The 25690-nt window shown below is 43.2% G+C and overlaps 1 protein-coding gene across 2 annotated transcripts in view; it reads right to left on the bottom strand.

The window, feature by feature from the left end:
- LOC140348800 (anoctamin-1-like) overlaps positions 1–25690 on the bottom strand; it is a 136535-nt gene that overhangs the window by 93941 nt on the left and 16904 nt on the right. For both annotated transcript variants that reach the window (XM_072434896.1, XM_072434897.1), the window contains exon 2: positions 8452–8621. In XM_072434896.1, the coding sequence (XP_072290997.1) occupies positions 8452–8580 (129 nt within the window). In that variant the 5' untranslated portion in view covers positions 8581–8621. The remainder of the gene's footprint in view (positions 1–8451; positions 8622–25690) is intronic.

Below are 25690 nucleotides of genomic sequence, written 5' to 3'. Positions count from 1 at the left end.
GGGACCGTGCCTCTGGACTGGCAGACCGGGGTGGTGGTCCCTCTGTTTAAGAAGGGGGACCGGAGGGTGTGTTCACACTACAGAGGGATCACACTCCTCAGCCTCCATGGTAAGGTCTATTCCAAGGTACTGGAGAGGAGAATCCGACCGATAGTCGAACCTCGGATTCAGGAGGAGCAGAGCGGTTTTTGTCCCGGTCGTGGAACACTGGTCCAGCTCTATACCCTCCATCGGGTGCTCGAGGGTTCATGGGAGTTTGCCCAACCAGTCCACATGTGCTTTGTGGATCTGGAGAAGGCTTTCGACCGTGTCCCTCGGGGTGTCCTTTGGGGGGTGCTCCGGGAGTACGGGGTCCGGGGCCCTTTGCTCAGGGCTGTCCGGTCCCTGTATGACCGGAGCAGGAGCTGTGTTCGCATTGCCGGCAGTAAGTCAGACCTGTTCCCAGTGCATGTTGGACTCCGCCAGGGCTGCCCTTTGTCACCGGTTCTGTTCATAATTTTTATGGACAGAATTTCAAGGCGCAGTCAGGGGTCGGAGGGTGTCCGATTTGGGAACCACAGGATTCCATCTCTGCTCTTTGCAGACGATGTTGTCCTGATGGCTCCATCAAACCTGGACCTGCAGCTGCACTGGGACGGTTTGCAGCCGAGTGTGAAGCAGCTGGGATGAGAATCAGCACCTCCAAATCCGAGGCCATGGTTCTCGACCAGAAAAAGGTGGCTTGCCCTCTCCAGGTGGGTGGGGTGTCCTTGCCCCAAGTGGAGGAGTTCAAGTATCTCGGGGTCTTGTTCACGAGTGAGGGAAGGATGGAGCGTGAGATCGACAGGCGGATCGGTGCAGCGGCTGCAGTGATGCAGTCGCTGCATTGGACCGTTGTGGTAAAGAGGGAGCTGAGCCGAAAGGCAAAGCTCTCTATTTACCGGTCGGTCTACGTTCTGACCTCACCTATGGTCATGAGCTTTGGGTAGTAACCGAAAGAACAAGATCACGGATACAAGCGGTCGAAATAATTTTCCTCCGCCGAGTGGCTGGGCGCTCCCTTAGAGATAAGGTGAGGAGCTCGGCCACACGGGGGGAACTCGAAGTAGAGCCGCTGCTCCTTCAGCTGAGGTGGCTCGGGCATCTGTTCCGGATGCCTCCTGGGCGCCTCCCTCGGGAGGTGTTTCAGGCATGTCCCACCGGGAAGAGGCCCCGAGGAAGACGTCGTACTTTTACGAACTCCTCCCAGGGCGTTGGCCCTAAAAAGCTGAAATTTGGTGAAAATGCTACTGAGGAGTGGGACATCAAAAGTTAGTCAAATTACTCCGATACCTGTCGTAGTCTCTGTGCGGCGAAGCCACAAACTGTAGCAAGAATTTCAGAAATCTCCCATATTTAAAATTTCTGCCGTTTGCGCAGATAAAGTCCGAATTGCGTCAAATTAGAATCAGTTGTTAAACTCTTTGCCCTAAACCTACTTGAAGTGAAATAAATTCATTTGGCGCCACAGCGCCCCCTACAGATTTTATATGGAGGTTAAATGTTTAGTTTTGCGAAATTATATGAAATTTGACACACAACTCAATTTTAGCATCCCCATCAAAAAAGTCAATGAGACCCATGTCATAATTGTTATGGCGTTGCCGTAACGATGACCGAAACCTTTCATGTTATTCCAATGGGGAAATCGCCAGAACATGTTTACACTTTAGACTTTCACAAACTCCTCCCAGGGCGTCAGCCCTATTAACCTGAAATTTGGTGAGACTCATCTTCAGGACCATCAAAAGTTATCCACATTTTCATTCAAAGAGTCACGGTGTCTGTGCGGCAAAGCCGCACATTTTGGCAAGAATTCAAAATAAAATTGCTTTTTGATGGTAAAACAAAGGGGAGAAGATGTGACAGCGTCACAGATTCAGCAGTAGGCGTAATAAAAGGACAATTGGGGCGCGTTAGCGCCCCCTCCTCTTGCGGCGTGGCGGCGGTGTGGCGGCGGCGTGGCGAGGGCCGATCATTGCCGCTTGCGGCTATATTTATTATTATTATTAATAATGGAAAAACACATGGCAACTGTCTTTGTGAGATTTAGAACCAAATTATTTTGAGTGAGCCACTGCCTAACCTCAGCCATGACAAGATCTCTGCTCCTGCTCCCCTGTCTTGGCGGGTGCATAAAAAACTGCATCATCCGCATAAAGTTGGCAGCGGACACTTGGACATATCAAAGGCAGGTCGTTTATAAAGAGACTAAACAGCAGCGGTCCCAATATGGAGCCCTGAGGTCGGCCCATAGTGATGTTTAGGAATGAAGATTTGTTCCCAGCCCTTAACACAGTTTCCTGAAGAAATGAGGCAAACCAACCCACTGCCTCAGGAGAGATGTTAAAAGATGACATTTTACATAAAAGTAGATGGTGATTGACCGCTCCTGCCACCTGACCCCTGTCCACCTGACCCCTGTCCACCTGACCCGTGTGGAGAAGCTGTTTGGCCTCCAGGTGATCATTCAGTTGTGTTGCTATGACTTTCTCAATAACTTTAGATAATATGGGTAGAATTGATATTGGCCGATAGTTGACCATCACATCTGGACTTCCTGATTTGAATATTGGCACAATCACTGCTTTTTTCCAGCCTTAGGGAAATTTACAATTTCGTATTGACAAATTGATAAGGTGTGTCAGCGGTTTAGCTAGTGCGCTACTGTAACATTTAAGAAAATGACAATTCATATTATAGATGTCATTTGATTTGGAGTTTGACAGTTTTTGAATCATTAGTGTGACTTCACTGTCATGTGTCTCTTCTACACAGAAAGAATCAGCAGGAGGCGTGAGAGATGGTTCATTTTTGTCTACAGTTTCTTTAAAATCTTTTGTTAGTTCTACTAGTGATTGCACAAAATAAGACTTAAGTCCTTCACTGTCATTAGTGCTCTTTCCATTTATGATGAGTTCTCGAATCCCTTTGGGCCTAGATGTTGTATTAGTGAGTGTGTTTAGGTGCTTCCAGAGGGACCTAGAGTTTCCCTTTGCATTGCCTATGACATTAGTGTCATATGAAGCCTGTGTTTTTCTCAATTCTTGAACAACTTTATTTCTTAAACTTTTGAAGGCTTTTTGAAGTGATCAGTATTAAGTTTAGAGTGTAAGAATTTCCTCAATACCAAATCTTGCTTCTTCATAAGTTTTCTTATTTCATTATTTATCCATGGGAGAGTTCCATCTTTATGTTTGCATTTGATTTGTCCACATTTTAAATGTGTCCACTAGTTTAGTGAAAGCAACATCATCCACGTCCTCCACCGCCATCATCTGCTCCAACTGACATTTTTTAATTTTCTTTCAAACTGAAGTTTTAGATTTGGTCTGAGCCCGGTTATTAAATTATAAGTCTTTGTTATGCGTTCAGGTTTGTTTGTAAAAGCCATGTCACTTAAGGTCTTAGTCTGTCTGGTGATCCTAGTGGGTCCTTCAATCATTTGTTGGTAGTTACATTTTGTCATTATTGTTTTTAGTTTGAGTTTAGACCAGTTGATGTTATAATCACCATATAATATAGTTTCTCTGTATGTCTCTAGTTGTTTAACTACATGACTTAATTCATCATAAAAGGACACATTATGAGAAGGGGGATTGTACAGGACAGCAATATTCAAATTCATTGTTGGTGACAAAATTACATTCAGGGCTAAACTTTCAAGACTGGAAGGGACATTCTGATTCAATATCCTGGAGAAATGCGGAGAACAGACCAAAAGCATCTAGTAGACATCGACTTTCTTTCTCAGAGCCTTCGCATTATGAACTGCGCAACAGAACAGTGTCAATGGGAAAAAAATAGACGATGTGCCCAATACTAATAAAAGGACAACATTTGGAATACAAACCATGGCAAAATGTTGATATGTCTGATTTTATGGAAAAGTTGCCCATACTCCAAGATGGGGCACACCCCTGGATAGCTAAACTGGAGGAGATGCTCGTGGGGACACAAGCTGCAATGGGAGATATGAAGAGGCTGCTAGCAACCATCCTGGGCGTGGCCGTGATGCACAAAGTGTTTACAAAAGCAGGACTAAACCAATATGCGAATACAGCAGTGTACGACACAGAGCTGTTCGTCGCCTGTAAAGGAGCCATTTGTAGAGCAATGTGTGAGATGTTTCCAACAAACGTTCATCCAGACAAGATCATTCTCCAACCGCTCGGACAGGAGGAGAACCCAAGAGCATAATATGCTCTTGGGTTCTCATATTCACATATTATGTGTCAAGAACTCATCAAGTCTGGAGAAATGTCACTGGCAACAATCCAGAGTTGAATCAAATGGAGAAATCAATTCTGCAGCTAAAATTCAGAAAGGCTTTTGATACCAGTAAGAAATAAACTGGCAGAAGTTGTTGGCCTTGGAAACATGACAAATAAGGTTTACACAGACCACAAAGCTCACCAAGTGGAGCTATATCAGTAAAGAAAGAAGATCAAAGAGAGCAAGATCAAGAAGTGCTTCGGAAACTGAATCAAGTAAAAGTTGGAGGAGGAAGAACAATGATTCATGAAGATTATGATTGATGAAAGACTTCCCATGGGACTAAAACGGAGTCTTCAATTTTTGAAGAAAATTCTGGAAGAAAATTTGGCTGAAATTGAACAAGAATCTGAAAAGGACGATTATTGGACATGGATGACATGAGAATTATTCACTGAATAAGGAAATGTGCCATAAAGACTCTATCAAGTGTTACAGAAACTATTGGCATACTGCCAGAGGAATTGGAAAGTATAATAATAATAAATAAATATAGCCGCAAGCGGCAATGATCGGCCCTCGCCACGCCGCCGCCACACCGCCGCCACGCCGCAAGAGGAGGGGGCGCTAACGCGCCCCAATTGTCCTTTTATTACGCCTACTGCTGAATCTGTGATGCTGTCACATCTTCTCCCCTTTGTTTAACCATCAAAAAGCAATTTTATTTTGAATTCTTGGCAAAATGTGCAGCTTTGCCGCACAGACACCGTGACTCTTTGAATGAAAATGTGGATAATTTTTGATGGTCCTGAAGATGAGTCTCACCAAATTTCAGGTTAATAGGGCTGACGCCCTGGGAGGAGTTTGTGAAAGTCTAAAGTGTAAACATGTTCTGGCAATTTCCCCATTGGAGGTTTTGGTCATCGCTACGGCAACGCCATAACAATTATGACATGGGTCTCATTGACTTTTTTGATGGGGCTCATTTTTTTTATTTTAGAAAAGGGAAATAGCCAGAATGTAGAGGCACGATTTTTAGAGGCGTGAACATTTTTGTGACTTTTCGTCAATGTTCACTGGGTGAAAAATAGGGGGGTTGGTTCCGAGAAGAAAGAAGAAGAAGAAGAAGAAGAAGAAGAAGAAGAAGAAGAAGAAGAAGAAGAAGAAGAAGAAGAAGAAGAAGAAGAAGAAGAAGAAGAAGAAGAAGAAGAAGAAGAAGAAGAAGAAGAAGAAGAAGAAGAAGAAGAAGAAGAAGAAGAAGAAGAAGAAGAAGAAGAAGAAGAAGAAATAATATTCCGATGCGAAAACAATGTTTCCCATTTTTCAAATATCATAAACTATACATTTTCGTAAAGCGCTCGCGCTTTCCTACCTCGCGCTCGATTTCGTGCGCACTACGTGCGCACTTTCGCAGCCGTGCTTCGCATGGCCTTACGAGATTAAAAGGCCTCTCGCCAGATTGTGGCGCTCGGGCCTAAATAGCAATAGCTAAATGTACTACATAAATTAAGTGCTAAAAGTCTCACAAAGTGAACAGAACAGCCGAAGAAGCTGCAAACCTTGTGACCGGTGAAAATGCAGCGAGGTGAAGTTCTTTTAGTCACACATGAGGTGAATTTGAAAGAAAATATTACATTTAGAGATGATTTTGATTTTAAAGATGTTAAAGATTAGATTTTTTAGACTGTTGGTTCTAATTGTTCATGAAGCACATGGTTTAGCGCATGTGGACGAGGAGGACACCAACCAGAGACAATATTTACTACTTTCAAAACTTGAACAGAAGAGATGCATAATCTGTTGCCAAGTTTGTGTGTAGTGAAGTTTTGTGTAGACAATCATAAGGAGGTGGAGCCTGTCAAACAGAATCTTTCAGGAGAAAGACAGAATTTGTGACTAATAAAAACTGAAGGAAATTTGAGAATAATAAGAAACTGAATAAAATTAGATCAAATTGGATTTAATTGGATTTAATGGGACTAAACAAGATAAAATACTATATTAATTTAGTAAATAAATTAGAAATGGCGTTTTGAAAAATCATCTAGCAAAATAGAGGTTGAAACTGGGAGAGAGCTTCCACTGACATTGACAACGTTGGAGTGAGTTTTAGGATTCAAATGAAACCACATGAGCGGTGACGGGGACATATGTCAACGCTGCGTTTGCACGAGTGGTAAGAACCATAGTTTAGAGCTATTAGAGAACAGATGCAAGCAGAGGTTCAATATATAGTGGTACATTTGATGAGAAATTATCTACAGACGTTGCAGACAAATCAGTCTGAAAAGGGGAAAACTAGAGAGAGAAAGTTACCAAAAGTGACTGTGGGGAAAACAGCGGTGACATTGGAACAGAAATAAATCTCTAGACTGAGGGTTTAAGCAAAGCAAAAGGCAAATCTTGAATTAAGGGAAAATACCGAAGAGGAAGTAATTGAGGAGAGATGGTCAAATTAATACAAAGGATCAAGATATATTCTCTGTAATAATGGGAGAAATATTTAGACTAGAAGAAAGAGTGCATTAGAAAATTATAGGTGAAGACAACATTATAGATTGGGGCTGTTTAGAAATATTTGCATTAATGATTACATTAATAATTAAGTACAAGGTGACTGTGTGAGTGAGAGTCAACCTTGATGTCAACATGAACTAGGACAACAGCAAAGATGAAGTTGTCTGTTAAAACAGCAAGAACATTGACCATTATATCAACAGATAAAATGGAAATGGGGTTTAGAATTAGTTAATAGTAAATTAGCTTAACTCAACAGGAGTTCTCATTCATGGTGATGGTTCCTTAAGGAGATGCATGCTCATGATCATGAATGTCGTTAGCCTATCACTCACATAGGGGGAGTGTTCTGGTTTAAGGGAGGATTACAGTACAGTACAGTACAGTACAGTACATTACATTACATTACATAGTAGAAAAAGCTTCAGTTTTAGTCATCTGGACTCAGTTTGAAAAAATAGACGTTTCGACTCTCATCCAAGAGTCATTGTCAATAACAGAATTTAGATCGAGAACTCCGATATTAATACTGTTCTGTGGTAAGACCCGCCCATTGGGAGGAGCCTTCCTGAAGTAGAAAGAGTTGTTTGTTTCAACAGAAACTCCCCCTTGTATCTACCGAGCCTATTCAGAATCTTAATGGGCTATTAGAAACCTCTTTGTCTTTGTGAGACCCTGGCTCAACCACCCTGAGTACCTGATTAGCATCTAAATGTCCTGGTCCTGGTCCTCTAGTATAGATATAGACTTAAAATGTATATTAGTTTAGGTCAGTTTAGGTTCGACTCGACAAAAAGACAGTTCTTAATAACATTTACCACAACAAAATGTAGAGCTCATTTGATTTGTGTATTAAAGAAATGCAGTAACAAAACGTATATACAACGTATATACAATGTGCACAATCAATTTAAAGAGTCCTCTGCACTGTGTGCAACGATGAAATCCAACAGTCCAAAACTCATAATCCACTACAACGCGCAAAGTGAGAACAGAGTGGGGGGAGTGGGGTGAGTGGGGTGTGTGGGGGGAGGGGGGAGTGGGTGAGGGGGGTGAGAGTTGGCTGCAGAGCCTCCTACACCAGCAGTATCATGTGTGGACTTCTAAGGACTCATATGCTGTGGTCCTTTCTCCAGGGACGAGGGCGTGACAGGTGAAGGAACCTGCCCTAGTTGCCTCCAGTATGCTAGTTGCCTCCAGTATGCTAGTTGCCTCCAGTATGCTAGTTGCCTCCAGTATGATGCTAGTTGCCTCCAGTATGATGCTAGTTGCCTCCAGTATGATGCTAGTTGCCTCCAGTATGCTAGTTGCCTCCAGTATGATGCTAGTTGCCTCCAGTATGATGCTAGTTGCCTCCAGTATGCTAGTTGCCTCCAGTATGATGCTAGTTGCCTCCAGTATGATGCTAGTTGCCTCCAGTATGATGCTAGTTGCCTCCAGTATGATGCTAGTTGCCTCCAGTATGATGCTAGCACACAGCCACAAGTGGATAATACAGCAGAGGCATCTGCAGCCGTTCTCATTCTGTCATCGCACCCATCTACCCGAAGGTGCACGGCTGTTTTAATGATCTCTACGCTTCCGCATGGGAGGCTGACGCACATATCGTGAGATCGACGGCTACTATGGTAACGGGGGGGAAATACAGTGTACTAATTTAAAGGGGAAAGCACTTTATCAGCTGAGTTACATAGTGCTTACCGGTGGAAGAGAATCACTCTGGTCCAAAGCCGAGAGGGGCCCTCCATTAGTGATACTGATCCCGAGCCCCGACAGAGATCGAGCCAGTGAAACCAGAGCGCTGGAGTGAAGGGGCGGAGGCTCACTCATGGCTACAACAGGACAGTGCTCTTTTCCGTTTCATCCCTCTGCTAAACAAAAACATATATAAAGTACATTAAATGAATGAACAATACTATCTGAACATATAAGAAGAGTGCTTTGCACACTGCACCTGTTTCAGGATATGTGTAGGCTTCATTAGGAAGGAAAGAGAGCGTGAAGGAGGAAGTGCAGTAAACTGTCGGAGTCAGGATTCACACTCAAGACCCTTAAGCCAGCTGAACTAGGAGTGTGGCATATGTGTTCTGCGTCTTAACCATTCTACCACCGGTTCACACCAGAATATGTGTTTTTACAGCATAAAGAGACATGATGTTTGATTTAAAGATGCGCTTACACAAGTTGTATCCAATGACAAATATGCAAGTAAATGGTATTGATAACTAGAGTGAGGTGAGCTTTGAGTGACGACCCCTCAAAACAGCTCAGTGGCGCCACCTCCAAAATCAATTTAGCTGCAATGGGAGCTCTGACTGGAGAAAAAAAATGACGTGGACTGGAAAATATTCACATTGAGAGTTCGTAAAACAGAACAATCTGAAAAAGTCACATCATTCTTAAAGTAAAAAAAAGCCTATTAGTTCCGTAAGGCTGCAAAATCGAGCTCATCAACTCATGCACAATCCATGCATACGAAATAGTAGAGGAAAATGTGACATTATTGCTGTAAACGGGCAAAGCCTTTAAGAAAGTGCACACAAAGTAGATGTAAAGAGCTTGTTTGTGCTAAGTCGCTCACAAATGCATTCCCCCCCAGCTGTGGAAATCAGTTCTTAAGGACAAATCTGAGTGGTTTAGTCAAACATTAGCTTAACATCAAGAAATCAAAATCACCAAATCATCCAATATAAATTTATTCACAAGTCTTCTTTGGACCCAAGGAGACGATGTGAAAATAAGATAAAAGATGATCCATTGGAACGTTTCTCCATATGATTTGCCCCGAGGTCAGTAGTTGTTGGAAGAATGTCTCAGTGCATCTGTCGAGGATCCTAGGCTGGGCGATACCCCACACGCCGAGGTCACTTGTGTTAAATGATACTTCTGATATGATTCCAATCATCAATGAGCATCGCCTACTATTTGAGTGTGGGGGATTGGCTATATATTTTATTTTTTCTTCTTTTTTCTTATCATAATTGCACAATTCTATAAAAACACATACAGAAGTACTAGACAGTGACAAGAGAAGTAAAATATATTTTTAGATGTTGGCCATATTGGATCAACATTTGCTGAGCATGATTTAGCTGTTTTTTCAAATATTGTAGTTTTACAAACTAGGGCATTTGCCTGAAAAAGATTAAATCAGATGAAAATTATGTTTTTTAATCAAAATGATTTTGATACCTTTCGTGGTCTCTGTGATGCAAAGCCCCAAAATATTGCTAGAATTTCAGAAATGATTTATTTGTTGTCAAATTGCATCAAATATGAATAATTTGTTAAACTTTTTGCCCTAAACCAACTTGATGTGAATTCTCTAGCAAGGACCAGGACCCCAGCTGTGATGCAAAATGTTTATTGGCATGAAACATGAACAATGCAAATGTACAGAAATATATGCCGTTTTGGGGCTTCTGGCAATGAGAGAGTTTTATTGAAAATCGTGAATATCTAATGGTCCGAGATGCTCTTAATGAACTGGTTTTAAGTTGTGGCAAAACAAGATGTGATTTGATAACGTGAAAATAAAATGTGTTTGTGTAGATTGTTACCGTTTGCGATTAGTGTAATAAACATTTGTTAAATCTAAGGTTGTTCTGAATGCACCAAAAACAGTCAGTGACAGTGTGAAGAGGGGAGGGGCTTATCTCAATGAGATGCAAATGAGCACAATTGTCCTCCTTGTGACCCAGGTCAGGAATGTTTGAGGCCAGTTTCTCAGTAAAAGTTGTTTACATTCAAATGACCACAACTTTATATTCCAATATGATCAGATCTACATGAGTGACACATCATTGGATAGTTGTGACACTTTCAGAATTTGAATAACTCAAAATGTCTCTGGGGAGACTTGTTCCTGGTTTTCAGGCGGTCGGTCACATATACAGTCAAATCAGTCCCTAAAAAGCAACTGTAATTAAAAAGGCTCGACTGAATAGGAAAAGGTTTTGAGCTGACCCTTAAAAGCAGTGGTCCCCAAACTACGGCCCGCGGGCCACATCCGGCCCGTTGGGCCTTTCAATCAGGCCCGCCAAGCTTGTCCAAGTTATATTAAAAATTAAAAAAAAATTACAAATGTTTTCCTGCCGTAGGCTTTATTAGACAGTAGATGGAATGAGAAAGAAAGGAAGGGAATGATGAGAGAGAAAGGAGGACATGCAGCAAATGTCGAAGTCGGGATTCAAACTCACGATACTGTGGCCGTTCATTTTACCTTTCGCCTGTAATGCCCACATTTCCCCAAGAGATGGCACTGTTCCCTCTAAGGTGCGCGCCTGTGCAGCTGCACACTGCTTGCACATAGTGCACTGCTCGCACATAGTGCACTCGCGCAGAAAATAAAATTCACCACAAACGGCCACCGGGGCCAATCACTGAAGAAGACTCTTGTGGACAGTAGAAAACAGTAGATAATTAATCATTATTTAAAGCATTTGGAAAACAATTAGTACATTGAGCCTTGCATTTGTTGCTTTGTTACAAGTTACAGGTCAAATCTTGCGTGTCATTTATAGTAATTCATTAGTTCACACAAACACACCATATTTTCCTGGCCCCGCCCCTCGGCCAAATTTTAGAACCCAATGTGGCCCTCGAGTCAAAAAGTTTGGGGACCACTGCTGAAAAGCAACAACAGAATCCAGAGCATGGGAGGATCGGTCTCCTCTGGTCTGAAAGCGAGTGCGAGGCACCAACAGCAGTTTCTGATCCAAAGAGCTCAGTGAGCGAGTGGGAGTGTACGGTCTGATCAGATCACTGATGTACAAAGGGACCTGAACATGCAAAGCTCTAAAAGTCAGGACTAACATTTAAACTGCCCTTCACTGCAGCCAGTGAAGGGCTTTGAGAATGGGTGAAATGTGGGCGCTTCTATTTGTGTAAATCAAGATCCTCGCTGCAGAGTTCTGGACCAGCTGCAGACGAGAGAGTTCCTTCTTGTTTAGACAGGAAAACAAACTGTTACAATCGTCTAAACGTAAAGAGACAAAAGCATGAATTATGAGTTTGTAGCGTAAGGGCTGGTGTAGGGCTGCACCTGCACCTGCAACGGTATTCTTACAAATACATGTACTGCAAAGTTATGAATGTCCTCCCACTTGTGAAGGAGGGGGGAGGGGGCGGGGCATTCAAGGGTGATATCGATTAAAGAATTGTTCAAGATTTCAAACATGACACACTGCATAAGCGTGGGTATGTTTGATATCATATTTTAAGAGTAGATTGGGGCACCAGCTGTATTATCGGCATTTAACAACTCTATAATCAAATATCTAAGGTAATTAATTAATAAATTAGGAATTAATTTGCTCGTTGATCTAAAGCAGGGGTGGGCGATCATTGGTGTGAAAACAATCTAATTAAAAAAAAAAAATTAAATATCACTTTTCTGTCAAATATAGGCTATTTGAATCTATTATTTAATTCCTTTCACGTCATATTTATTAAGGATACAAGTGCAGACCAAGAGAGTCCAAAAGCCTGTGTGTCGTCCGTGTCGCCTCCAGGCTTCACTCAAGGGGTCACTCAGGGGTCACGCGTCCACAGTCCACACGCTGGCCAGAGCAGGGCTGCTCTGGAGCTCGGCTCTGACGGTGTCAGGCCAAAGAAGGACTGGCTCGGGCTCTGTGATCTGCATTCTCCTTGGCTCTGAGGCGATCCACAGATGAAAAGCCCGTCGTGCTGATCCACCGATGAGGCTGCTCTAAAAGGCTGTGGACTTGAAAAGTTGCAAAAAGGTCCTTTGTTTGATTTTGCATGATGTAGTATCAATCATGTTTAAAAACGGGCACAGAATTCTTAGTCCTGAGAGAAGTTAGCTTGTGTGGGCATGTCTGTTGAAAGTCTTTGTCCCGTAGCTTAGCTTAGCGTAGCTAGGCCTAGCTAGGCTTTGACATGGACCTTCCTGGTGGGACTCTGATGGAGCTGCGAAAGGAAACCTCGAGTTGAACTGACTGTCTTTCCTTTGTCTTTCTGACTTACCCCTGCGGGGGTTTTGGCGCCGTGGCTTCAGCCAATCAGCATGCACGCTGGGGCTTAATAAGGGGACGAGGTCTGGAGGTCCCTCTTTGTTTGGCTTTACCTTAGGCCACATAATTACTTAGCTTATGGTCGAACTAGAGATGCACCGATCAATCGGCCGCCGATTTAAAAAGCCGGTTTTAGGTCGAATCGGCCAGAATCGGTGACCGGCCGGTCCATGTCGTAATTGCCAGTTTTCGGACGATCCAAACTGACCCGCATGCGCGGTGCGTAGCAGCTCAACGCGCCAAGAGCAAAACAGCTAAACACTACAAGACTCTTTCAGAGCACGGCGGCCAAAGTGTCCACTTTACATTAAAGTCTATGTAAACGCGTGTCGCACACCTCCTGCGTTTCCCGCGGCGCGATTCCTGCTTTTTCGATGTGGAGCGCGGAGCGCGGCGCAGAGGGTGCGTTTTGCCGTTTTCCGCTCTAGACGCTTTGACAGGCATAAGCTTCAAAGCGTTAAAATTGTTCGTCGCAGAAAAGTTCAGATTTGTTCAACTTTGGTGGAACAAGAAGGACGAGCCTGGAGGAGGATCAGAGGAGACTGGACTGTGGGGTAAGTTATAACAACTTTGAGACGATTACAATCTACGTGTTGATAGTTGAGGCGTCAAAATAATTTGCGCTGGTTTGTGTTTGACGAGTTCATGTGTTTTTTCAGAGTTATCTGCAGAAGAGTCGGGACACATGAAGGGGCCAGAAGAAGCAGCAGCAGGGCTGTCGGAAGAGTTAGTTGTTGTTCTGCTCAACTAGCAGAGCTAGGCTACGAGCTAATGCTAACAAAAGATCTCATCCACCTGAAATGAGAATTTAAAAATACTTTGATGCATTTGAGACAAACATGACGTAGATACAAAACTTAAATTACTGACTCGAACAGCGAAATGAGTGGCAACAATCTAATGTCAGGACTATTGTCCCACAGCCTCAAAGAAATGTTCACACAATCAGCTGTGCTCTAGAATCTATAGTGCTCTAGAATCTACAGTGCTCTAGAATCTATAGTGCTCAGCTCATTGTGCTTCTAGTGAGAGTGTGAAGTTATCAGAGCTGATGAAACTGGAAAATGATATTGGCAACATAAATGTGCCTCATTTAATATACTGTATTATAATAGTAAAAGTTTGAATAATATTGCAGTAAATGTACTGGGCTCAAATATAACTGCTGTACAATTTTCTTTAAGATCTGGATTTGCCTTCAGCCCTCCCTGTTGCTCCTGCTCCTGTTTTGTCTCACCTATGTACCGTTCTTTACAGCTTTCTTCACTGCATTGGATCGAGGATGAGACAAAACAGCCTCTACACAAGAGGCTCTATCAGCACAGAAGAAATACAAGTTCAGGACCACAGAGTGCCGTGCATCTCCATCTTGAAGCCTCTAATCACTCATTTGAAGACGGTGAGGTGAAGGTTTTAAGCAGGAGAAAAGATGGTTTGAAAGAGGAGTCAAGGAAGCTATTTTTGTTAAAAAAGAAAGACCTTCTTTAAACAGAAATGGAGGGCTAAGATTCAATCTTCCTGGTATCTATAATGGTATACTGAACCCCTGGAAAGGTAGAGGACCAGGACCAGGACATTTAGATGCTAATCAGGTACTCAGGGTGGTTGAGCCAGGGTCTCACAAAGACAAAGAGGATTCTAATAGCCCATTAAAATTCTGAATAGGCTCGGTAGATACAAGGGGGGAGTTTCTGTTGAAACTCTTTCTACTTCAGGAAGGCTCCGCCCAATGGGCGGTTCTTACCACAGAACAGTATTAATATCGGAGTTCTCGATCTAAATTCTTTTATTGACAATGACTCTTGGATGAGAGTCGAAACGACTATTCTTTCTAACTGAGTCCAGATGACTACAACTGAAGCTTTTTCTACTATGGAACACGCCTGGACGAATGAGGGATTACACCGACATCTGGTGTAAAAGTTATTTTCAAAGTTCAAAGCGTCTCTGTTCGTTCGCTCAGGTTCTTGGCTCCTGCCGAGAAATATAAAACTCCACACGGGGGTTGTAAGCTGATAAGAACTTTAGCCCACATTCCTGTCACCATGGAGGTCATCTGCATATCCTACAAGTTCCAGATCATTTTGAGACACCATTTTCCTGAGCTTAGAGATTTTTCTCAGCTGAAAGAAACAGTTCCTCGTCAACAGCTGGAGTGGTGCTCTAAAGACATGTCTTTGTCAAAGACATGTCTTTAGAGCTCTAAAGACTGGTTTATCCCTGGAATGACATCATCAGGGGCAATAATCAGTGTTTCTGTTTGTCTGCATTTAGCTGCAGAGTTTTGACTCGGCCATTGTTTAATTTATACTAAACAACTGACCAAGGAGTTCAGCTTCTGGATCTCTGAAGGTTTAAAAGAGCAATAGAGCTGAATATTGTCTTTAATGATCTTTCACAGGGGGATTATATAAAGCAGAAATAGGACGGGACCCAAAACGGAGCCCTGAGGAACTCCACACAACAGATCAGCTGAATCAGACATTATTTGGTTTGCAGCGACACTAAAACTCTGACCAGATAAAGATGAGGAAAACCAATGAAGAACTGACCCTGATCGTCCAATCAGGTCCCTCAGTCTGTTTAACAGGATATGATGGTCGACAGTGTCAAAGGTCAACCGTGCAGACAGATCCAACAGAACTAGAACCGTGCATTTTCCAGAATCAGCAGACATCATAATGTCACTGGACACTTTTAGCAATATGGAAACCGGATTGAAAAGAGTCATGAATGTTAGACTGGAAATCTGACAATTGTTCAGAGCCACCTTCTCTAGGATCTTTGACAAGAAAAGGAGCTTTGAAAAAGGTCTGAAACTTTTTGGGTCTGTCGGGTCCAAGTTTGTTTTTTTCAGTAAAGGCTCAACTATGGCATGTTTAAATGGACCAGGAAACACAACAGGAGAAAGAGAGAGATTTACCATTTTAGTCCCCCAGGGGCCAATTACATCAAACACTTTAAAGAAGAGCCTGCAGGGAAGGGCATCTGATGTACAAGAGGAGGATTTCATCTTGGTCACCAGAGCTGAGATGTCTTCTAGAATGACAGGCTTAAAAGAAGAGCAGTTTTGGGAAACAGGCTCCACAGAAACAGGTTTATCAGACAAAAGGAGTGGGATTTGGTCTTTGATCATCTTGATCTTATCGGTGAAGAACCTGAGGAATTCATTGCTGTCGGCTTTGCAGGAAACAGGAGTCACTGCAGCTGAAGGACAAACAATAGAATTTATTGTGTCAAACACTTTGGGGGTTTTCTTGTTGGATGTTATTAGCTGGCGAAAGTAAACAGATCTGAAACTTTCCATCATTTCATTGTAAGATGATATAAGCTCTCTGAGGTGTAACCTATGGACCTCAAGATTGGAGGTTTTCCACAGGCCCTCTGTTTTCTGACATAGTCTCTTTAGATTTAGGATATCTTCATTAATCCAAGGACAAGCTTTTTTCTGTGTTGACAAAGTTAACATTATCAGAAAGCATGGCATTAACTTCCACTGCTCTGCAGACGACACTCAGCTGTATTTATCAATGAAACCTGATCAGAGCGATCAAGGAGACAGACTTAGTACTTGTGTGAAGGAGATAAAAACCTGGGGGACACTTAATGATCTGCTTCTTAACCCTGAAAAAACCGAGGTCATTGTGCTGGAGGTCATTGTGCTGAAGGTCATTGTGCTGGTCCTAAACATGTACGAGACGCTTTATCTGAGCAGATAGTCACACTGGACATTGTCACCGAAGCCTCCAGTTCTACTGTAAGAAACCTCAGAGTCTTATTTGACCAGGAGCTCTCATTTAAAGCTCATATAAATCAAGTCTGTAAAACAGAATGTTTCCATCTGCGCAACAAGAGCCAAATTCAACATGTAACATCTAGATTAGACTGTAACTCCTGCTCGCAGCAGGTCCTAAAAGCTCCATAAAAAGCTTTAACTGGTTCAAAATGCAGCAGCAAGATTACTAACAGGAACTAAAAGAAGAGAGCACATTACGCCGGTGCTGGAGTCTCTTCACTGGCTCCTGTCGAGTTTAGAATCAAATTTAAACTCCTCCTCCTGACTTACAAAGCCATAAATGACATGGCCCCATCCTACCTCAAAGATCCTAGAGAACCATATCATCCAAATTGGTGGTCCCAAGAGTCTCTAAAAGCACAGTAGGAGGTAGAGCCTTCTGGTGGTCCCAAGAGTCTCTAAAAGCACAGTAGGAGGTAGAGCCTTCTGGTGGTCCCAAGAGTCTCTAAAAGCACAGTAGGAGGTAGAGCTCCTGTGTTATGGAATCAGCTCCTGTCCATGTTAAAGAGGCGACACAGTCTCTTCATTTAAGACCAGGGTTAAAACATTCCTCTTTGAAATCGCTTTTGGTCAGGCCAGTTAGGATCAGAAATATAAAGCTACAGTTCCAGCGTACCTAACCGTTGCTAGGAACAACTCTGGGTGAAGTATGACAGCTTGAGCACTATCTTCTACTTCTGACTACTTATTCTATCAAACAATATTCAATATTCAATTTCACTTGCAATCTGTTCATTGCCTTTTCTTTTTCTTTTCCCACTCCCTGCTCATCCTTGCTTTCTGGTCATCCTGTCTCACACCGGGGGGGAGTGAGACAGGAGTGTTGTGATGTGTTCTCTGTATTATTAATGTCATGTAGTTATTTTTTTCACTTTTGCTCAGCTGATTGCTTTCAGCTGATGCGGGGTCGGGGCTTGAGGTATGTAGGCGCAGGTGTGTGCGCACTCGCGTCTCTCCTCGGGTGGACACACGGCTCTTCTCGTTTAGACACGGCAAGGCTGCTGAGAGCCGGGGGACCAAGGACTAGCGTGTACACCAGGCCAACGATTGTGGAATATTACCCGGAGTTTGGAGCGGTGATTGATTGCCTAGTTGGTTGGACAAACTGGACCCAGAGCCGCAGACCGGTGAGAGCGTTTTTTTGTTTGTTTGCTCCGCACCGACACGCGCACCGCTGCACGCTCCGCGGCGTGCGTCATTTGGACCTTTTACCTGGTATTATCGGAGGGATTTATTCTTTGACTTTTTGGCCAACTGCAGAACTTTGGGATAGTTAAAGACGCTGGGAGCACCTGCGCCAAGGGCACAGACTGAAAGTCTTAAAGGGGCCCTATACAAACTTTATTGGGGTTATAGTTTGTTAGAATTTAAAGTGTCCAAATATACTTTGTTGTTTAAAGCTGTACCTATCTTTAATTTCATGTTTTGAATGCACATCACATCTGCAAGGGTATTTAATTATCATAACCCAATATATTTATTTTGATTGGTAATTTCCCTTTGGGAGTGTTACAAGTTACGTCGCCCGGATTGGCGTTACCGGGGCCCCATCCTGGAGCCAGGCCTGGGGAGGGTGACAGGGAGCATCTGATGGCTGAGTCTTTCCTCACGGGGCCAGGCCGGGCACAGCCCGAAAGAGCAATGTAGGGCCGTGGACCCACCGTCTGCGGAAGGATCCGTGAGGGGCCGGTGCAGAGAAATCTGGGAAGCGGTCGACAGAGGGGCCTCGACGACCGGATCTCCAGACAAAGAAACTGACTCTGGGGACATGGAATGTCACCTTGTTGGGGGAAAAAGAGCCTGAGCCTGTGTGGGAAGTCGTGTGGTTCCGACTTGATATAGTTGGCCTCACCTCCACGCACAGTTTCGGATCTGGAATCCATCGCATCGAGAGGTGCTTGACACTCCACTTCTCTCGTGTTGCCCGCGGGGAGAGATGGCGGGCTGGTGTGGGCTTGTTTATAGCCCCATAGCTCAGCTGCCACATATCGAAGTTCACCCCAGTGAATGAGAGGGTCCCGTCCCTACGCCTTTGGGTTGGGAACTGATTTCTCACTAGTGTGTCCGCCTTCTTGGACAGTGCCTGGGGTTGTTCTACTGGGGGACTTCAACAACAACAACAACAGTGACACCTGGAGAGTTGTGATCGGGAATAACGGCTTCCCTCATCTGAACTTGAGCGATGTTCAGTTATTGGACTTCTGTGCTAGCCACGGATTGTCCTTAAACGAACACCATGTTCAAGCACAAGGTCCATCAGTGCACATGGCACCAGGACACAGGCCGGAGATCAATGATCGACTTTGTTGTCGTGTCATCTGACCTCCGGCCGCGTGTCTTGGACACTCGAGTGAAGAGAGGGGCAGAGCTGTAGAGCACCACCTGGTGGTGAGTTGGATCCTCTGGCAGTGAAGGAAACTGGACAAACTTGGCAGACCCAAGCGCATTGTGAGGGTCTGTTGGGAACGTCTGGCGGAGCCCTCTGTCAGCACTGTCTTAAACTCACACCTTCGGGAGAGCTTCTCCCAGATCCCGGGGAGACCAGGGACATTGAGTCCGAGTGGACTATGTCCTCGACCTCCATTGTCAATGCGGCTGCTCAGAGCTCTAGTCGCAAGGGCTCCGGTGCCTGACATGGTGGCATCTCCGAAACTCGTTCGTGGACACCAGAAGTAAGGGATGCCTATCAGGCCTCTTTGGCTTGTAGGACTCCAGAGGCAGTTGACAGGAATTGGCAGGCTAAGGTTCCTCTGTTCAAGAAGGGAGACTGGAGGGTGTGTTCCAACTATTTTCAATTTGATTAAATTGATTTTTGTAACACCCAAAATCACAACAGCAGTTGTCTCGGAGGGTGACAGTGGAAAACGGATGTTGACTATAGAGGAATCACACTCCTCAGCCTCAGTCTATTCCAGGGTAATCACTGTGTGAGATTGACAGGCGGATCGGTGCAACGTCTGCAGTGATGCAGTCATGAGCTTTAGGTAATTGATGAAATGAAAAGATTGCGGCTACAAGCTAAATTAGTTTTCAACGCAGGGTGGCTTGTGCGCTCCCTTAGAGATAGGGTAAGGAGCTCAGTCACTCGGAGTAGAGCCGCTCCTCCACTTCGAGAGAGTCAACTGAGGTGGCTCGGGTATTTGTTCCGGATGCCCCCTGGACGTCTCCCTGGGAGTGTTTTTTTTTTTTTTGCCCACCCCCCCTCTTCAGGAGGACAACTTTCTTTTTAATAAAGCGATTTTACAGATATACAATTGTCCTACCTCAACCAAATGAAACAGATGGATGAGTGAGACGGAAGACAGACAGATGAACAGACAGACAAGACGATGACAGGATGGGATTGAGTAGAAAGGTCTGTCACTTCTATGAAAGTGGTCATGATCGGGTTATGGGAAAGGGCTTTGGTGACATATACGTCTATACGTAGAATAGTAAATGTAGTGGTAAAGGAAAAAAAGAAAAAGTGATTAAATAAATAATTAGTTAACTTATTCAAATAAGTAAATAAATAAAACAGAGAGGGGGGCCAGGAAAAGGGGGGGGGGGGTTGATTATGTTTTTGTTGGGTTTAGAAATATATATATATTCTGTGATTATGTTTTTCCAGTGGTTGATATGGCATGATTTCTTGGACTTCCAGTGGACTACTTCTTAGCGACAGTTTGCAAGCGTTTTTTGAAGTGTTGCGTGATGTGGATTGTAGAGATGTCATTAAGGAAACAGAGTGTTGGAGATAAAGGCATTCTGGAGTTCAGGATGGTAGCGAGTACCTCAGTGATTGTGATCCAGAAGGAGTAGACTGACAGAGCCACATGACATGCAGATAGTCGTCTGTGCTACCTAAAGTGTATTGTGAACATCAGTGTTGGTGAAGCCCATTTTAAACATTTTACTTTGAGTGATGTGAGATCTATGTATGACTTTATAATGTATAAGTTGTAGGTTTGTGTTGGTGGTCATGGAAACATTTTTATTGCAGATTTGTTCCCAATAATCAGGGTTGGGAGAGAGGTCATTTTCCCACTTGGTGGTTGGGAGAGCTATTGTTATTTTTAGGTTTGTGATCAGTGTATGTAGCTGGGAGGTTAATTTTTTGAAGTCATTCATTTTCATATATTTTTCTACAAGTTGAGATGGTTGTAATGTGTTGTTGGAGAGGCTTGTGTTGTCTTTAACTTTAACTTTAAGCTGTTGATACTGAAGGAACTGTATTGAAGGAACCCTGTGTTAGTGTATCGAATGACATGACTTGGTGGTTGTCGAACAGGTGGTGAAGATGTGACATTCCTTTTTGTGCCCATGTGGAGAAGTGAAGAGGTTTATTCTGTATTGTGAACACTGGGTTGTGCCAGAGTGGGGTGTACCTCTTTAGTGCTAGGGATGAGTTTGTGATTTGGTTTGTTTTCCACCAGGCTGTCAGAGTTGAATTGATGGGGATAAGTTGACAGAACTTGGATTGTTTGGTTGATTGTGAGTGGAAGGGGAGGTCTGCTATAGTGATATTTATACATTGGTTTTGTTCTAGTTCCATGGATAGTTGTGATGTTGTATGTTGATCCATTTGACTAGGTATTGTAACTGATTTGCCAGAAAGTAGTGATGGAAGTTTGGTGCCTCAAGCCCGCCATGTGATTTTTTTTTATTGTTTGCAGTGTTGAGAGTGATATTCTGTTTTTTTGTGTAGTTAGTGAATTGAGAGTTTTGAACCAATTGTCTGTGGGAGAGTATTGGGGATCATAGAGAAGAGGTAGTTCATTTGAGGGAGAGTTTTCATTTTGACAGCAGCTATTCTTCCAATGGGTGCACGGTGGCAAAGGCGGTTAGCGCTCTTGCCTCCCAAGAAGGAGATCATGGGTTCGATTCCCGGACCAGACCAACATCACATGATCTCTCTGGGTGGAGTCTGCATGTCCTCCCCGTGTTACTGTGGGTTCTCTCCGGGTTCTCCGGCTTTCTTCCACCGTACAAAGACATGCATGTGTTAGGTAAAATTGGTGACTCTAAATTGGCCCTAGTGAATGAATGTGAGCGTGAACTGTCTGTCATGTCTATGTCTCTGTGTTGGCCCTGCGACAAGTTGGCCACTGTCCAGGATGTACCCCGCCTAAGGCCCGAAGTCACTGGGATAGGCTCCAGTCACCTGCGACCCCGAAAGGGAACAAGCGGTAGAAAATGGATGGATATACTTCCAATGAGTGTGAGTGGGTGTTTTGACCAGTGTTTGAAATCATCTCCCTGGGAGTTGTTCCAGGCATGTCCCACTGAAAAGAGGCCCCGGGGAAGACCCAGGACTATGTCTCTCGGCTGGCCTGGGAACGCCTGGAGGAAGTGTCTGGTGTGAGGGAGGTCTGGTAGTCCCTAGACTGCTGCCCCTGAGACTCCCCCGGATTAGCAGAAGATGGATGGAGATGTAACATTTTGAAAAAATTGTGTTCCGCCCATTTAGGGTGGAGTCATAATATCTTTCTTTACATTTCCTAACATGAGGTATGTATGTACCAAGTTTCAAGTGTACGATGAAAAAGGCCCATCATTGTCGTAATTAGGCCCAAGATGAAGGACGGTAATCATCCTGGCGAGGAGCCCAACGCCCCAAAAAAGATGCAGTGAAAAAGTTATGCTCACTCCAAAAACAGTTCATGTGATGTGAAACATGATAAATGCCCCCGTCCTAAATCATACAGGAAGTCGGCCATGTTGGAACAAACACGGCGCTGACAAAAATGTACCTCATCATACTTTTGACATCTTCTCCTACAGTTTTCATTGAAAACACACAAGTCACAAAACCCATGAGCAATAAAATATTATCAGTTCAAAGCATAAAACTGAAAGTGTATATTATACACTTTCAGTTTTGGTCATAGTACATTTTAAACTAAAATCCAAGCTTCTTAAACATTTTTTATCTGGAAAATGTTAATGTATTTTGAAATTTGAGGTGAAAACCCCCCAACATTATTACCAATCCTAAATTTTGGGTAAAAAAAAATAAAACATGTTTTCATTAGCGTTCTGGGGGTTAAAATTGGGATGGTCTGAGGGAAAATAAATAAATAATAATGATAATAATAATATAAAATAAATTAAAATAATAATAACAGTAACTTTTTTTTCAACCATTATTTTTCTCTTATATTGTCACATTGTGCCCCGTGACAAATGTACCCTTTGTAATCTTTTTTGTTCGTCTACGACAGGGGTGTCAAACATCCAGTCCGCCAAACGTTTTAATCCGGCCCGCCGAACATTTTGAATTAATATTTAAAAAAATATATATTATTATTTATATATTTTTTCGTTCATAGAACCGTAGTTACTTCCGTAACCGTTGTTAGCGCTAAAACTACACGTCCCACAATGCCGCTGGTGGCCGCCCCTCCCCCGCGCGGCTCTTCACTGCCGTGTGTACTGCCGAGGGAGAAGTTCTGAGGGAAGTAAGACACGCGTTTGCGCACTTTACAGCACTTTACAGCACTTTACAGCACTTTACAGCACTTTACAGCACTTACGCACCTCAGAGCAGAGGTCTGAGCGAGGACAGAGACGTGTGGCTTTAGGAAACACTTGGAAGAAAGAAAGAAGACTGTTCTGTGGATGATAGAGCTGTGCTAAAAGTGGAGATAATGTGGAGCTAACAAGAAAACTAACTTCTGTGATGATGAAAACATCCTCTACAAACCTGGACAGATCAGGTAAAAACACAGGTCGGAGTGTAATAAAGTCTGAACATGACTGTGAACACACTAATGTGACTGTGACACACTAATGTGACTGTGACACACTAATGTGACTGTGACACACTAATGTGACTGTGACACACTAATGTGACTGTGAACACACTAATGTGACTGTGACACACTAATGTGACTGTGACACACTAATGTGACTGTGACACACTAATGTGACTGTGAACACACTAATGTGACTGTGACACACTAATGTGACTGTGACACACTAATGTGACTGTGACACACTAATGTGACTGTGAACACACTAATGTGACTGTGACACACTAATGTGACTGTGACACACTAATGTGACTGTGAACACACTAATGTGACTGTGACACACTAATGTGACTGTGACACACTAATGTGACTGTGAACACACTAATGTGACTGTGAACACACTAATGTGACTGTGACACACTAATGTGACTGGGAACACACTAATGTGACTGTGACACACTAATGTGACTGTGAACACACTAATGTGACTGTGACACACTAATGTGACTGTGACACACTAATGTGACTGTGAACACACTAATGTGACTGTGACACACTAATGTGACTGTGACACACTAATGTGACTGTGACACACTAATGTGACTGTGAACACACTAATGTGACTGTGACACACTAATGTGACTGTGAACACACTAATGTGACTGTGAACACACTAATGTGACTGTGAACACACTAATGTGACTGTGACACACTAATGTGACTGTGAACACACTAATGTGACTGTGTCCACACTAATGTGACTGTGACACACTAATGTGACTGTGACACACTAATGTGACTGTGAACACACTAATGTGACTGTGACACACTAATGTGACTGTGACACACTAATGTGACTGTGAACACACTAATGTGACTGTGACACACTAATGTGACTGTGACACACTAATGTGACTGTGACACACTAATGTGACTGTGAACACACTAATGTGACTGTGACACACTAATGTGACTGTGACACACTAATGTGACTGTGACACACTAATGTGACTGTGACACACTAATGTGACTGTGACACACTAATGTGACTGTGACACACTAATGTGACTGTGAACACACTAATGTGACTGTGACACACTAATGTGACTGTGTCCACACTAATGTGACTGTGACACACTAATGTGACTGTGACACACTGATGTGACTGTGACACACTAATGTGACTGTGAACACACTAATGTGACTGTGAACACACTAATGTGACTGTGACACAAACACAATGACCTCATTTGAGTCACTACATGAATCATTTATCACTAAGATCAACTTAAACTATGAAAATAGCTCATATTGAGTTTGTGATATGAACATTTCACATCATAAATCACATCAAAAGTCCATGTTCCTGTTGCTGCTGCTGCTGAACATGGACTCAGTCTTTCACCTGCTGCACATTTGTGCAACAGTCTCCACAACTATTACTAGGCTGTAAAAAAAGCTATTTATTTCTTATATTTTTTATTGTTTTATTTTGTACATAATATTTGGCCCAGGATTTGACAAAAGAGTTTGATTTGATGTAACACTGGCTCATAACTTAACCTCCTTAAACGCTCCACGTGTGTTTGTGTTTAGTGGTGTGTCAGTTCAGGTGAACAGAGAACTACAGAGAACTACAGATGACTACAGAGAACTACAGATGACTACAGAGAACTACAGATGACAACAGAGAACTACAGATGACTACAGAGAACTACAGATGACTACAGAGAACTACAGATGACAACAGAGAACTACAGATGACTACAGAGAACTACAGATGACTACAGAGAACTACATATGACTACAGAGAACTACAGATGACTACAGAGAACTACAGATGACTACAGAGAACTACAGATGACTACAGAGAACTACATATGACTACAGATAACTACAGAGAACTACAGAGGACTACAGAGAACTACAGAGAACTACATATGACTACAGATAACTACAGAGAACTACAGAGAACTACAGATGACTACAGAGAACTACAGAGAACTACAGAGAACTGCATATGACTACAGAGAACTACAGAGGACTACAGAGGACTACAGAGAACTACAGAGAACTACAGAGGACTACAGAGGACTACAGAGAACTACAGAGAACTACAGAGAACTACAGAGGACTACAGAGAACTACAGAGAACTACAGAGAACTACAGAGGACTACAGAGGACTACAGAGAACTACAGAGAACTACAGAGAACTACAGATGACTACAGATGACTACAGAGAACTACAGAGAACTACAGAGAACTACAGATGACTACAGAGAACTACAGAGGACTACAGATGACTACAGAGAACTACAGAGAACTACAGAGGACTACAGATGACTACAGAGGACTACAGATAACTACAGAGAAC

Source organism: Eucyclogobius newberryi, unplaced genomic scaffold, assembly GCF_026437365.1.
Source record: "Eucyclogobius newberryi isolate DKJ021-1_F unplaced genomic scaffold, fEucNew1.0.hap1 SCAF_7, whole genome shotgun sequence".
Lineage (NCBI taxonomy): Eukaryota > Metazoa > Chordata > Actinopteri > Gobiiformes > Gobiidae > Eucyclogobius > Eucyclogobius newberryi.
This window is presented reverse-complemented; position numbering and strand designations above follow the sequence as displayed.